Here is a 15,442-nt window from a genome sequence, read left to right as displayed (position 1 = left end):
ACTGAGTGATCCCTGGAGCAGTTTACACATTTTGGAGGAAGTGTACAAGAATAGCATGAGCCGACCCCCCACAATTGTAACATGTAGCCCTCCCATTACATCCCATAGTGGTATGGCCAAATCTTTGACATTTGTAGCATCACACTGGGTTATGAACAAACAGGCGAACCTTAAGACGGATATAGCCTACAAGGATATGATCAGGTAATTCCGGAGTTTCCAGAATGAGATTTTCACTCTGCAGCGGAGTGTGCGCTGATATGAAACTTCCTGGTAGATTAAAACTGTGTGCCCGACCGAGACTCAAACTCGGGACCTTTGCCTTTCCAGAGTACTAAACATTAGAATAAATGTTGCTGATTTTTCCAATTTGCCATTGACACTCCTCATATACTTGTGCACTTTCACGATGCCCATATTTTTCCATTCTTCACGTAACTCCATGGGGTCCACCTGCATTAGTTTGGAGCAGGTAACCACACCCTTATTGAAGTTAAGGGTGTTATGTGACTCAGACTCGACTGGGTAGTCAAATAAGGCCTTACATCCCAGCAGCTTAGATATTTGGGGTGAATTAGCAGTTTCAACTAGAAGTGTTCCATTACACAGTCGTTTGACACTTTTTAAGAGACCCAGCAATACCTTCCAATGCCTTGTGAATATAGAAAGGGGATACCTTCTTAGAAGTTCATCCAGTTTGCTTGATTACAATGAAAGTGTTATGGCACACTAATGCCCTGTTACTATGATTCTGAGACTTCTTTTTGAGAGAACTGACCAAGCGAGTTCTCTTTGATGAGCATATGTAGGTACTACCTGACAGTACACCCAGCCTGTCAGGAGTAGTAGTTTGATGAGACCATTCCACAGGGATCCCATGAGACGATAGGGAAACAACCATTTACCCAGGCAGAGCCCTACATGACTGAGCAAGCTTCACACAACTGGGGGCGGCAGGTGCCCCAGAGGTTGCCCACTAGAGACTGTTTTACCTCAACAACCATTCACATCATCAGCATGTAGTGCACCTTAAGATTTTTTTTTAATTTTTTTTTTATATCGAGGTGTGTATCTTCCTAGCAGTCCAGGCGGTGAAGTCAAGACTCCCTTTCTCCAAAACACACAACATTCCACTGCTGCCCAGAGCTTATGGTGGCAGAGGGCTGATGGTCCCCAGCTCAGGAACCCACGGGGTCGCCAAGCCCAGAGTCAGCAAACAAATGCTGAGCCCCTAAGGGGAACAAACCAAGAGAAGAGGTCCTTTCATTGACCCTCTTTTATCTCACCTCCTGAGGCCTTTCCACCTCTATTCTGAGAGGTGGTATAGCTAAAACGTTTTTCTTGTCCACCCATAAGAAAAGTGGGCAATTTCAACGCTGGGTGTTGCGGTTCTGACCTCCATCATAAAGGCATCACGAGAAGGGGTGAGATGTGGGTGGGTGGGGGGGGGGGGGGGGGCTGTGATGGCCTTCCCATGGTGCTTTGGCCAAAATTGTGGTTAAATTTGATGCCAATGTGACATCTTTAACCCACCTCACATGAACTTCTGAGTTGTGGTCTTCTTTTGCATGTGGCAACACCTACCCATTCGAAGATTTGCCGAGCTGGATGGTTACATTGCAGGGTACCATGCTTTTGCATTATAATGGAGGAAGGCTGTAGCCACTTTTGAGCCACATTTCAAATTTGTGCACTGCAGTGGAGGAAAATGACTGGGTTTCAAAAATGTGACCCTTTAATTTTTTCCACAGTATATATTTAACTGAAATTAACTTTTATGATGTAGACTTTGTTTCATGAGATTCTGTACACAATTCTCCCTTAGACCTTAAACAATAATAATTATTGGAAGGTAGCACATCTATCACAGACACTGGAATTTGTAGTGATATATTACAGAAAATTAATCTGAAAAAATTACATTGCTGACGTACACTATCATTGACTGACTAATATGCAACAAAACATCAAAAAGTATAACTTTCCAATAACAATAATAATAAGATTTAACCACACAACTCTAGCCCCCCCCCCACACACACACAGACAGACAGACAGAGAGAGAGAGAGAGAGAGAGAACTGAGGTACTGGCACAGCTCCAACAAACATATTCAATACCACAGACAAATGAGTAAGGGACAAGTATGGCAATGTGGTTTCTGCTGGGTAAAACCACTTGCACATTTGAAATAACTGTAAATTGGTGCACCAGACAATAATCTAAGAGAAATACTGGGCTAACTGAAGTTGCTAGATGGAATCGGTATCATAGCTACCAGTAGGGCCACACAATCCCTTCAGACCTCAGTGTGGAAGCCAGACAAAATGTGTTCCACATAACAGGAAAAAAGGTGTCTCCAGGCAAACCGAAGCTAAACTGCATGGGGAAGTAAACCTGAAGAACAAATCCTGGTCCAGCTGGCAGGGAGCTGATCAACACACTTTTACAAACAGTAACTGCAAATACCAAAATGACACAATACTACAATGAAAAGAAGCGGGGCAGATGATTGGAAGGAGACCTAGCAAGAAAAAGGACAGATTACAGGATAACAAAATATGGAAAGAAAAAAAGAAAAAGTATAAAGCAGATGTTTCTATAGGAACATGGGACACTAGTCTTTGTGCAGTCTGGATGCCTTAAAAATATTGCTGGATAAACTAAAGAAACTTAAGACTGGAATTATAGCCCTCCAAGAAATATGCTGCACTGAGAATGGAAGCCACAGATATGAGAAGCAATCTTATTTTATAATGGCTCCACGGAAGTACATGAATTGGACTTCCACTTGTTTTACAAGGTTCAGAAAAAAATCTATTCTATGAACTGCCTGAAAGAATATATTACTACCCAATCCTGATAAAATAGTAGCTGGACATTTCATTGCCCATGTGGAGGGAGAACAGATATTCAGACCAACAACCGGTCCACACAGTTAACACACAACAATGATAACAGAATCAGATTAATTTCAATTGCAGCATCTCATAATATGTTTGTTGGTTTCATACAGTTCCCACATAAAAACATCCACAAAGAGACAGGGAAATCCCCTGATGCAACATAGTGAACCACATAGACAATATGTTGATAGATACTACACAGATCAGACCAGCTTGATATGTGAGAAGATTCAGGAGCCCAAAAATTGACTCAGATCACTATCTGGTATGGGCCAGCATTAAAACAAGTATATCTAATACACCAAAAGTATTTGCAACAAACCATGCGCAGCTGCCCTAAGGCACCTGAAATTAAGAAATGACACCAAGAAGTACTAACAGAGGCACTGAAGGGAGAAAAGAAGCACAACAGTATTCAAGAAATGTGGGAAATGATTAAGATGGTAATTGAAGCTGCAGAACATGAAGCACTGGGAATAGAATTTAGACACACGAGAAACCCATGGTTCGATGCTGAATGAAAGGCAGAAACTAAAGAATAGAATAAGGCATACAAGAAGACATTACAAAGCAACTGTATGGGAAGAATAAAGCAAGATTATGAAGAGAAAAGGAGAACTGAAGTAGATTTCACCAAGAAAAGAAAAGAGAATGACTGACAGTGTTAAATGGTGTGGCTATGGCTTCAGAATGAAACTCTAATAGTATCCTAGCCAAGGGTGAAAGTGGTTTCATCATATGCTAAGAGAAAGGATCTGTTAACAATGGCTCAAGTACTGATGACACAAGGAGTTCCTATGAACTGAACAAGCAGCAGCAAATGGAAAGAATCTGGTCCCTCCAATAGTTGGAGAAGTAAGAACTTCGTTCAAATGACCAAATAACAAGGTAGCTGGAACAGCTGCAATCCCTGCAGAATTACTAAAACAGGGTAGTCAGAAACTGGAACAGTTCCTCTTAAAAATACTGATGTTGATCTGAGAAGTGAAGGGAGGTATTACGTGCGCTCTCTACAATAACGGAGATCAAATGGAGTGTGCAAACTATTGATGAATAACACTCCTAAACATGGAGTATAAAGTACTCACTAAGCCCATTTTACTGCCTCCACCTGATCATCCAGACAGAAACATTCCTATACCAACATGGATTTTTCCCAGGAAAGCAAATGGTGGAGCAGTTTCTTTCACCTTGAGAGAAATCTTACAAAAAAAAAAAAACTGAATCTGGAATTGGTACACACCACCTATTTGTTGACTTTAAAGATGCATATGACAATGTGGATAAGAATAAATTATATACTGCCCTGAGAGAAATGGGAATATCTGAGAAGCTGTTGAAAATGTTGAGGATGACAATAAGCACTCCAAATAGCAGATTCAGGGTTCTATGAGAATTAGCAGAGCCACTGGATATTCACTATGATGTAACACCAAGGAAAGGTCATAGTGGGTTCCTTTCTTTTTAACGCAGCACTGGAACATATAATACAAGAAGCTAACTTGCTGGCCAGGGAGACAATCATCCACAAAACAGTGCATATATTAGTCTACACTACTAATATAAACTTAGAAGATTTCAGATGGTAATGCCAGAAACATTTATTGTGTTAAACAGGCTGCTAAAGACATGGAACTGACAATGAGTTAAAGACTAAATTTACAGCTTGCAAATGAGTAGACACAGGAAACATGCTGAAGTCAATAGCTTTATCTGGTTGTGAATCTGAGAATGTCAAGGAGTTTAAATGCATGAAATTGGCCATTACCTACTATGATACCTCCTCCAAAATTAAACAGCTAGAGGCAGCCAATAGAGCTTATTTTGCTCTAATATAACTATTTTCTTCAAGGCTCTTATTTTGCACCACTAAATCTCTATAAACTCCTCATAAGAATAATGCTCACATAGGCCTCAGAAACTTGGCTGCTAACAGTATGAGATAGCAACGAACACGTTTGAGAGGTACTCTGCAGAATAATTGACTCCAGCTGCAAAGGAGATAAGTGGAAAAGACAATATGAGAATGCACTTTATACCATGCGTAATGAGCCATGTATCAAAAAGCAGTCAAGTCAAACAATGGAAAATCCAGGATAGAATGACAATATTATGAAAGGATAGATAGCTACTCATCATATAGTGGAGACACTGAGTCGCAGAAAGGCACAACAAAATGACTGCCGGTCTGGCCTCGGAAGCCAGAGACAATGGTCATGTGTGTACGAATTGTGTTTGTGTGAATGTGTGTGTACATGCTCTTTAATTCAGAAGAACATATTTTGGCTGATAGCTTACTTTTTATTGTGTCTGTCTGTGATTCAACGTCTCTGCTATATGGTGATTGACAATATTATGAAGAGGATGTATTGCTAAACAGCAAAGTCCACATGAATGCAGAGGGCAAGGCAAGTGGTACTGATGGTTGATACAGAAGTAGCAGAGAAGATACTAACTGGAAATCCCAGAGGGCAAAGGGGGAACAGCATGCGACATACCTGATGGAAAATCATCTGAGAGGCGAAGGTCCACAACATATTGTAGAGACATGGAACAATAGGAATATGCCTCAAACTGGATTTCAAAATGCCATTTTTCTAATTCAAGAATCAGTGGATACAAAATTTAAAGACACCATACCGCCAACTGATATTTTCTGCAACATATCAAAAGCATTTGATTGTGCAGTTTGTGGTTTTCTCGTAAAGAAGATCAAAAAGTATGGTTTGAGAGTTGTTGCTCATAACTGACTTTTTCCACACTGAACTAAAAGAATGCTATGACACATTAATAACCTCTTATCAATCAAAGATTGGAAAAAAACACTTTTTTAACCACAGGTTCAAAATTCATTTCACCCAATTACATTTTGACTTTCCTAATTAATTCCTGACTAGAGTAGTTTCCTCCAGCTCTTTCCTCTTTTTCCAAATGATCCCTGATCCCGAAAGCTAGTATTTTTATCTGCTATAATTTCAAAATGTAACTAGACTTTGTAAAGATAGACAAAGAAAAATAAGAGTCTCATGAAAAACATAAGTTTCAGCATCTACACACATCTGGATGTTTATTTGCTTTCTGTATCACGCTTACCAACCTTATATCATGCTCCGAAAGAGTGAACTTTTTTTGAAGTACACTCTTATCAATGCTCACATCATCAATTTCCGGTAAAACATCATTCAAAAAACGTGTGATTATTGGTTTTTCAGCACACCATTTCAACACGTGTTTCTTCAGATCTTCAGTAAAAATTGCCACAAGTGCAGACTCCTCACCACCAAGTTTGAAAATTCGAATTTTTCCTTTGCTTTGTAAAACACTCTGTAAAGACAAATGTGAAAGCCAATAATGAAGTAAATAGCTTTTGACTTTGAATGATATGCAGTATCTTAATGTGTATATATATGGGAGGCCAGAATGTAGTAAAAGTAGTATTTTGCCAAATAATGATGCTTCATCTCAAATTATTTATTATCTAACTGATATTCAACAGTTGCCCATAATCAAGGAATAAAAAGTGTTATTTACATCCATATGATTTAATGAAATAGTCTGAATCACACATAAGAACTACAGAGAATAGGATACAGAAATTGGAAAGCACTGGCACGGGACTGGTGATGGGCTAACTCTGAATAACGGTTGAATAATAAGTTTGTTTAAGCACTGCTGTGAAGTGTTTCCTTGGAAGTAAGGTGTAGTTTAGGGTATCATACACCCATTTGCCAAAGTTCTGTATGCAACAGTTACAACACCCATTAAAGTGAACATCCTTTATTTTGATTGGTTTCAAATACTGCACTTAAGTGTATTCATTTAAGTAATCTCAAAATACTGATCACACACTTTTCTTTGGCCTTTCTGCGATTGGTGGAAGTTGGATGAGTGTGCTATTCTGGATCATTTACACTCGTTATGAACCTTAGTTATGTAACAGTTCAGTGCACCATAACAATAAGCAACCATTGTGAATATAGTGTTGATCTGTGCGTGAAGTGGTGCACAGTGATTGATAATACTATTTGCAGAAAAGAGCGAAGAGGCTCTACCTGGTCCTTCTAGCATTTCACCACCATCTTTCGTGCCACTTCTGTGACGCATTAATCCATTACATATTTGTTTCTTTTATACAATATAAGCTGGCTGCTCTGGGAGGAGAAGAGGGAGCTTGTCTCAGCAACCAATGTGTTGTGAGTTGATCACAAGCTTCTGCTCCCAGCGTCCTCCACTCAGAGGCACAAGTAAAAGTGTGCAACCAGTATGGCCCTTTTTCATTATCTGTAACTAACATATTTAGTTAATGTAAAGTAGCTCTCAATCCTAGGAAGCATTACAAAAGTGGCAGTGACAAATTGTCAGCCACACCATACATAGTTAATATTTAATTAGATGGTGTAGCATAGTCTGTTGTATTCAAAAATATGGTTTTCTTCATGGTGGCAAAGAGAAATTAGACTGTGGAATGGAAGAAATTATGGAACAGAGTAGCAGGCAAATAAAAAAATAACTTTTTTTCTGTTTTGACATTTGCCACAAGTATCTAATTTTCAGTGGCTAATACGACTTGTATTATGTGAACGTACAACAACAAACACAGTTGTAAGCATAAAATATGCCTGTCACCCAAATCCACATCTGAGAAACGTCAAGTCAGTCTGACATATTTATGTTGGTGTGCTAATGCAGCTCCAAGATGAAGTCACCACATCCTGCACACTACCATACAGTGTTAAATTTATCTGAAAAATTTAAAAACACACCTTTACCAAAGTCCAAAAAATGTTACACTTTGCAAAGAAACTCCAAGCCAGTGGCACATGTACAGAATATGCTAGGTAAGCACCATTGCCTACAATAATATGTGAAAAAATTACAGATGGTGTGTTAGGGTGCTGCCTGTACATAGAAACAATAAATTTTTATTACATATATCAGACTTTCCACAAGTGATGGATGGGACATTTGGAGTTAAGGAAATCGAAATACAATGTTTAATTTAAATCCTTTATTTCTTTAGCCAGAACTCAAACATTTGTTATTTGATAGACAAGATTAATGGGCAATTTCAGTAAGTCACCATTATTTTTGTCTGCAGTTTTGACTAATAGTTCTGGATTAACACCATAAAAATTAAACAAAGTGAAAAATTTAATGTTGAATTTAACTTAATGTCAATAATGTACTTTGGACACTTCAGAAAACTACAAATTGTCCCATCCATCACAAGTAGCATGTGCCACCCATCCCAGTGTTTATGTATGAAAAAACATTTCGAATTAAAACATAACTTGCAGAATTCAGTAGATCTTGAGCATGACTCAATGAAATGAAAGTCTTTCTCTACTATCAAAAACCAGTGCATGATTTTAGTGACAGATGGGAGAGTTGTTATTGTAAAAAAATAAATTAATGAAGAAGAACTTGGCAATGCCTACTAGTTTCCACATTTTTTGGTTATGCTGCTGAAAACATGCTAAATAATGAACTGTTTGTCAATAACTGTGGGCAATCATTGAAACAATGAACTGTTTGTCAATAATGGTGTGAAATCATTGCCAACTTGATAACCTACTGTTTACCACTACCATTCACAAGCGAAATTTCTCTAAGATGGTGGTGATAAACGAAAGGGAAAGAAGAGTTGCAGAATGTTTCTGTTCTATACATGTAATTTCAGAGCCTTCGGATTTTATTGAAACTAGTCACTGTCATGACTTTCACATTTTTAACGTCCACTCATAGGCTCATGCCTGGTATAATATATGGTGTATCAGTACTAGAACATTGTTAAATGACTTATGATGAATGGGAGTAACAAAGATATTTTGTGGGTAATTAAACTTAGATACAAGGTACATAATGAAGCAATTTATGGCATGCTGTGACCTTAACACACTGCATTTGGGTAGGTCCCAAATAGTGATTTTTGACAGTTCGAAATTTTCAAAATCCAAAAAGTCAGTGTGTGCATGCAATTAACACAACCAAATTTGTTTTATGATTTCAGCCTTATCACCTCTCTACACACACCAAATATTGTTTCAGTACTATCATTTACACACGAGACAAAAAATATTGGAAACGTGCAAAAATGAGATAACTTGTGTAGTTGTTTCTTAATGTATTACTTCCGAATCATGAACCATTGCAACATGTTATTGCTTTCTCCTACAAGGGAGAGGTGTTACCTTTCAAATGAGACCAATCTTTTGGCTGTATCTGATTTAGTACAAGTGCTAGGAGGTCACACATAGTGGCACGTTTTTTTGAAAGAAACAGCCAAAATTGTAACCTTGAGAGGAGCTAGCAGCCCCACAGGGGTTTCACATTTCAATACCTGAGATATGAACTTACTTTAGTGCAGGTATTAATTGTGCCAATTTCATTAAAATCTGTAACCATGATGCAATCTCCGTATGATTATTTCCAATGGAATGACCCAGTTGAGTACTGGACAAATACTTGCTCCAGTCTTTTACCCTTGAGGCATATTTTTTATAGCACCAATTTTCTCAGAAGAGTAGCAAATACCTTAAGTTTAATTGTCGTAATCTTTAAGTTATATGTAGACCTCAAGAGATGTCACTTTTACACTTTTGCAGGCCATCTTCACTTTCTTGAATGATTACTCAATCATCAGCATGAAATAAGTTGTTCACATCTTGCTTCTTTCCTACTTTGCTTCCCAATAGAGCAGTGTCCTCTTTCCAGGTTATTAACTGCACAAGCATTCTTTCTTAACAGGACTTTTTAATTTCCACTGTCTATACCTTTAAAAATAAATTCATAAAACTTTGTCAGCATGGCCAGGAAGGATTCAGGATTCACACTCATAGCAGTGGAAGTTTAAAAACATAACAAAATAATTTTTTTTACATGTGAAATTTCGTCATTTTTTCACTTACTATTGACTGCATTTGTTGCTAAAGGTACACTTCTATTCATAAGTAAGAGAGATTCGTTGATGAATTTTGCACAACATACAAACCATACTTACAGGTGTATGAAACTAGAATTTTTCATACCTATTAAAAACTGTGGTAAAAATTGAGATAATTAACTATGAAATTTGAATTTTTCCTAAAACTGAAGTTTAAAATGTAACAGCTCATTCATTTTTTTCATTTTTTTTTATAATTTAAATAAAGTATAGAGTTTCATACACCTGTACGTACGGTTTGTATGCTGTGCAAAATTCACCAAAAAATCTCTTCACATAGTGAGTACAGAAAGGGTGAGTCCTTAAATATATGTGTGTGTGTGTGTGTGTGTGTGTGTGTGTGTGTGTGTGTGTGTGTGTGTGTGTTTTCAAGCACCTATAAGTACAATTTCTTTGGCTTCTCCAACTCTGTCCCATGTGTTAAACAAACTTTGAGCATTTATGCTGCCTTTCTCTGTATGTTCATTGTCCCATCTAAGTCATTTCTGGTACAGCACCCACAAACTTCAACTATCTTCTAGGATGGGCCACACGAGTGCTTTGTAAGTAATCCTCCTTTGTACACCAATTGCATTTCCCTAGTATTCTACCAACGAACTGAAATCTGTCACCTGCATTACATACGACTGAACTATGTGAATGTCTCATTTCATATCCTTACAAAGTGTTACACCCATTTATTTGTGCGAGTTGATCTATTTCAGTCGAGACTAAATGATATTGTAGTCATACAATATTACATTTTTCATTTTGTGGAGTGAACAATTTTACATTTCGGAACAGTTAAAGCAAGCTGCAAATACTTGCACCACTGTGAAATCTTGTAAGAATATTTATGCATCTTCTTTCAGACAGGACTTTGTTATAGATAACTGCATCATCTGTACAAAACCTGAGGTTATTATTCACATCATCTGCTAGGTCATTAATATACAATATGAGCAGCAAATATCTGAACACACTACCCGGGGGCACACCTGAAGCCACTTCTCAATCTGAAACTTCCTGGCAGATTAAAACTGTGTGCCCGACCGAGACTCGAACTCGGGACCTTTGCCTTTCGCGGGCAAGTGCTCTACCAACTGAGCTACCGAAGCACGACTCACGCCCGGTACTCACAGCTTTACTTCTGCCAGTATCTCGTCTCCTACCTTCCAAACTTTACAGAAGCTCTCCTGCGAACCTTGCAGAACTGGCACTCCTGAAAGAAAGGATATAACGGAGACATGGCTTAGCCACAGCCTGGGGGATGTTTTCAGAATGAGATTTTCACTCTGCAGCGGAGTGTGCGCTGATATGAAACTTCCTGGCAGATTAAAACTGTGTGCCCGACCGAGACTCGAACTCGGGACCTTTGCCTTTCGCGGGCAAGTGCTCTACCAACTGAGCTACCGAAGCACGACTCACGCCCGGTACTCACAGCTTTACTTCTGCCAGTATCTCGTCTCCTACCTTCCAAACTTTACAGAAGCTCTCCTGCGAACCTTGCAGAACTGGCACTCCTGAAAGAAAGGATATAACGGAGACATGGCTTAGCCACAGCCTGGGGGATGTTTTCAGAATGAGATTTTCACTCTGCAGCGGAGTGTGCGCTGATATGAAACTTCCTGGCAGATTAAAACTGTGTGCCCGACCGAGACTCGAACTCGGGACCTTTGCCTTTCGCGGGCAAGTGCTCTACCAACTGAGCTACCGAAGCACGACTCACGCCCGGTACTCACAGCTTTACTTCTGCCAGTATCTCGTCTCCTACCTTCCAAACTTTACAGAAGCTCTCCTGCGAACCTTGCAGAACTGGCACTCCTGAAAGAAAGGATATAACGGAGACATGGCTTAGCCACAGCCTGGGGGATGTTTCCAGAATGAGATTTTCACTCTGCAGCGGAGTGTGCGCTGATATGAAACTTCCTGGCAGATTAAAACTGTGTGCCCGACCGAGACTCGAACTCGGGACCTTTCCCTTTCGCGGGCAAGTGCTCTACCAACTGAGCTACCGAAGCACGACTCACGCCCGGTACTCACAGCTTTACTTCTGCCAGTATCTCGTCTCCTGCCTTCCAAACTTTACAGAAGCTCTCCTGCGAACCTTGCAGAACTGGCACTCCTGAAAGAAAGGATATAACGGAGACATGGCTTAGCCACAGCCTGGGGGATGTTTCCAGAATGAGATTTTCACTCTGCAGCGGAGTGTGCGCTGATATGAAACTTCCTGGCAGATTAAAACTGTGTGCCCGACCGAGACTCGAACTCGGGACCTTTGCCTTTCGCGGGCAAGTGCTCTACCAACTGAGCTACCGAAGCACGACTCACGCCCGGTACTCACAGCTTTACTTCTGCCAGTATCTCGTCTCCTACCTTCCAAACTTTACAGAAGCTCTCCTGCGAACCTTGCAGAACTGGCACTCCTGAAAGAAAGGATATAACGGAGACATGGCTTAGCCACAGCCTGGGGGATGTTTTCAGAATGAGATTTTCACTCTGCAGCGGAGTGTGCGCTGATATGAAACTTCCTGGCAGATTAAAACTGTGTGCCCGACCGAGACTCGAACTCGGGACCTTTGCCTTTCGCGGGCAAGTGCTCTACCAACTGAGCTACCGAAGCACGACTCACGCCCGGTACTCACAGCTTTACTTCTGCCAGTATCTCGTCTCCTGCCTTCCAAACTTTACAGAAGCTCTCCTGCGAACCTTGCAGAACTGGCACTCCTGAAAGAAAGGATATAACGGAGACATGGCTTAGCCACAGCCTGGGGGATGTTTCCAGAATGAGATTTTCACTCTGCAGCGGAGTGTGCGCTGATATGAAACTTCCTGGCAGATTAAAACTGTGTGCCCGACCGAGACTCGAACTCGGGACCTTTCCCTTTCGCGGGCAAGTGCTCTACCAACTGAGCTACCGAAGCACGACTCACGCCCGGTATTCACAGCTTTACTTCTGCCAGTATCTCGTCTCCTACCTTCCATACTTTACAGAAGCTCTCCTGCGAACCTTGCAGCTGTGAGTACCGGGCGTGAGTCGTGCTTCGGTAGCTCAGTTGGTAGAGCACTTGCCCGCGAAAGACAAAGGTCCCGAGTTCGAGTCTCGGTCGGGCACACAGTTTTAATCTGCCAGGAAGTTTCATATCAGCGCACACTCCGCTGCAGAGTGAAAATCTCATTCTGGACTTCTCAATCTGTCAAAATCTCTCCGTCCAAATTAACATGATGTTTCCTCCCTACCAATAAATCCTCATTCCAATCACAAATTTCGCTTTCTATTCGACACATATTCCATAAGTGCAAAAACTGATGAGTTTTGTGGCCATTCGGGATGATATTCTGAACCATATTGAAGAAACGAAGATTTAACCTTTAATTTCCCATGGACAATGTAGTCACTTTCATTGAATCTCAGCCTTAGGTAAAAGGAGGACAAGGAAGGAAATCAGCCATGCAACATTCACATTCATTGATTTAGGGAAATGAAGGACTACTTTAATGTGGATGGGCTGATAAGAGATTCCAGCCCTACTTCTCCCCATTGTACGCCCAGTGTGCTAACCATAAACTTGTCTAGTTCAAATCTCTTCTTCGTGAGTTGATTAGAATAATGCATCATCATCATCATCATAAAAGTTGTCATTGTCATAAGAAGAAAGTTGGATGCATCCAGTCTGCAACAAAGTGCTCATTTGTTCCTCTACAAGTAACAATTCCAGAATGTAAAGGGAACATTATCATAATTACTGAGGCTTGATTAATTTTTGAAAACAACAGAGAAAAAAATTTATATTTAAGAGACATGGGAATGCAAAAGAAACAGTAGAGGAGTTGGTAAGCAGTTTTGCAAACTGCTCTTGCAGTTTTCTTTTTATGTCATTAACTAGGAACAAAAATAACCAAGACTAATTGGACAGTGGGTAGATTCTTTTCATGACGGCATCATGACTGAATAAAATCATTTGTTTCCTAGTAACATAAATAAAATTTAAATTCTCAGTTATGGCTCACTTGCATCCAGAAAACAGAGGATTTGTTAAGACTTAAAGGATGAATGTTCAGACAGCTGAAACTGCCAAACTATGACTCAGGTAAACACAGCTGGTTAAACTGATTACGAAAATATGATCCAATCAGTGTAACACACACTTAAACATCCAACCCAGTAAACTGGATCAGAGTCTGAACAGCACACTACTGCTCTATTATAAGCATACAAAACTAACAAAATATGGCCCAATGTAATAGATAATTCACAAGTACGATGTTCCGATGGGTCCTTGTATATGTATGCCAAAGGGCTAGGACATTTTCTTATTGACACTGAAACCACTTTGTTCCACTGTTGTATATGTATGCCAAAGGGTTTCTTATTGACATAAACCACTTCATTCCATCGTTGTGACAGGAGGAACATCTGCCACTGTAGACTTTTTGATGACTTGGAAAAATGACAAACCAAATTACGGTGGCTGACTCAGTTATAGTACATGTCACTTTGGAAGGTACCTTTATGCAGAGAGGAAAAGCAATTACAATGGGGAAACATGGAGGGGCTAAATGTGTACATGTGGCAGTGGACACTTTCTATGATATTAGACATTAAAAATTGTTGCTGCACACAAGAACAAATAAAGCTGTATTATTACTACTACAGAGTGATCATGTGACTGGAGGAGATGGGTTATCACTGTCCAGCAGAGATCATGGCACGGTGCCCTGAGAAAGCCTAAATCTCTTTTGCTGCTGGCAGTAGTTGCAGGGGGTGTGCTTCAGACCTGGGCCATCTTCTGACATGATGTGCATTGTGACAAGTTTGACTCTTCATTACAAAACTATTTTTATATTGACTTTAAAATTTTAGAAATTTTCAGTGAAAATATGAGCAACCAAACTGAGCCAGAGCAGTCTATGAAATGATAACCGACTTGAAAATATGCAGTTTGCCACCACAGCTTTCAATCCCCGGTGGATGTCTGGTGTATACGGTATTGTGGTTGGTTGATTGGTTGGTTTAAAGCAGGGGTGGGAAGGGGGAGGGGGGGATGGGGGGGAGGGGGAGGGGTAGGGACCAAACTGCGAGGTCATCAGTCCCTTGTTCTCGATAAATTAATTACACAAGGGAAAGAAGCAAAAAAAGGAGACGTGCAGCACAATGACAGGAGAATGGAAGAACCAGAAGAACAACAGAAGGACAGCCAACACTACTAAGGACAAAACAGGCAAAGAAAACCAGAGAGAAACATGAAACAGGTAGAAGGGTTAAAAACAATAGAGCAGATGACCGTGGCTGGCCAACCACGAGAATAAAAAGGAAAAGCCAGCCACTCTGCGACATGTTAAAACATCCAAACTAAAAGCATTAGAGTGGAGAACACAAAGGGACAAAGGACATGCGCGAAAACTTATACAGAACGATAAAACCCACCGACACATACGAAATGTAAAACTAAATTAGCCGATGAGGCGTTGTCAGCTAAAATTAATGGCAATGAGTCCCGTAACTGAAGAGTCTGCCACAGGGCAGCCAAAGAAGGACAGCTTACGCAGATATGGGCCAATGTCAGCCGGGCGCCGCACCAACACTGAGGTGGGTCATCACGGTGCAGGAGGTA

General features: G+C 40.2%; 1 protein-coding gene across 3 annotated transcripts in view; it reads right to left on the bottom strand.

Moving 5' to 3' along the window:
• The window catches only part of LOC124790158 (serine/threonine-protein kinase 19-like), a 46,058-nt gene that overhangs the window by 22,115 nt on the left and 8,501 nt on the right, over positions 1-15,442 (bottom strand). For all 3 annotated transcript variants that reach the window (XM_047257752.1, XM_047257754.1, XM_047257753.1), the window contains one exon: positions 6,003-6,229. In XM_047257752.1, the coding sequence (XP_047113708.1) occupies positions 6,003-6,229 (227 nt within the window). The remainder of the gene's footprint in view (positions 1-6,002; positions 6,230-15,442) is intronic.

This window comes from Schistocerca piceifrons, chromosome 3, assembly GCF_021461385.2.
Source record: "Schistocerca piceifrons isolate TAMUIC-IGC-003096 chromosome 3, iqSchPice1.1, whole genome shotgun sequence".
Taxonomy (NCBI): domain Eukaryota; kingdom Metazoa; phylum Arthropoda; class Insecta; order Orthoptera; family Acrididae; genus Schistocerca; species Schistocerca piceifrons.
The sequence above is the reverse complement of the archived record's forward strand: the minus strand, read 5'-3'. Positions and strand labels throughout refer to the sequence as shown.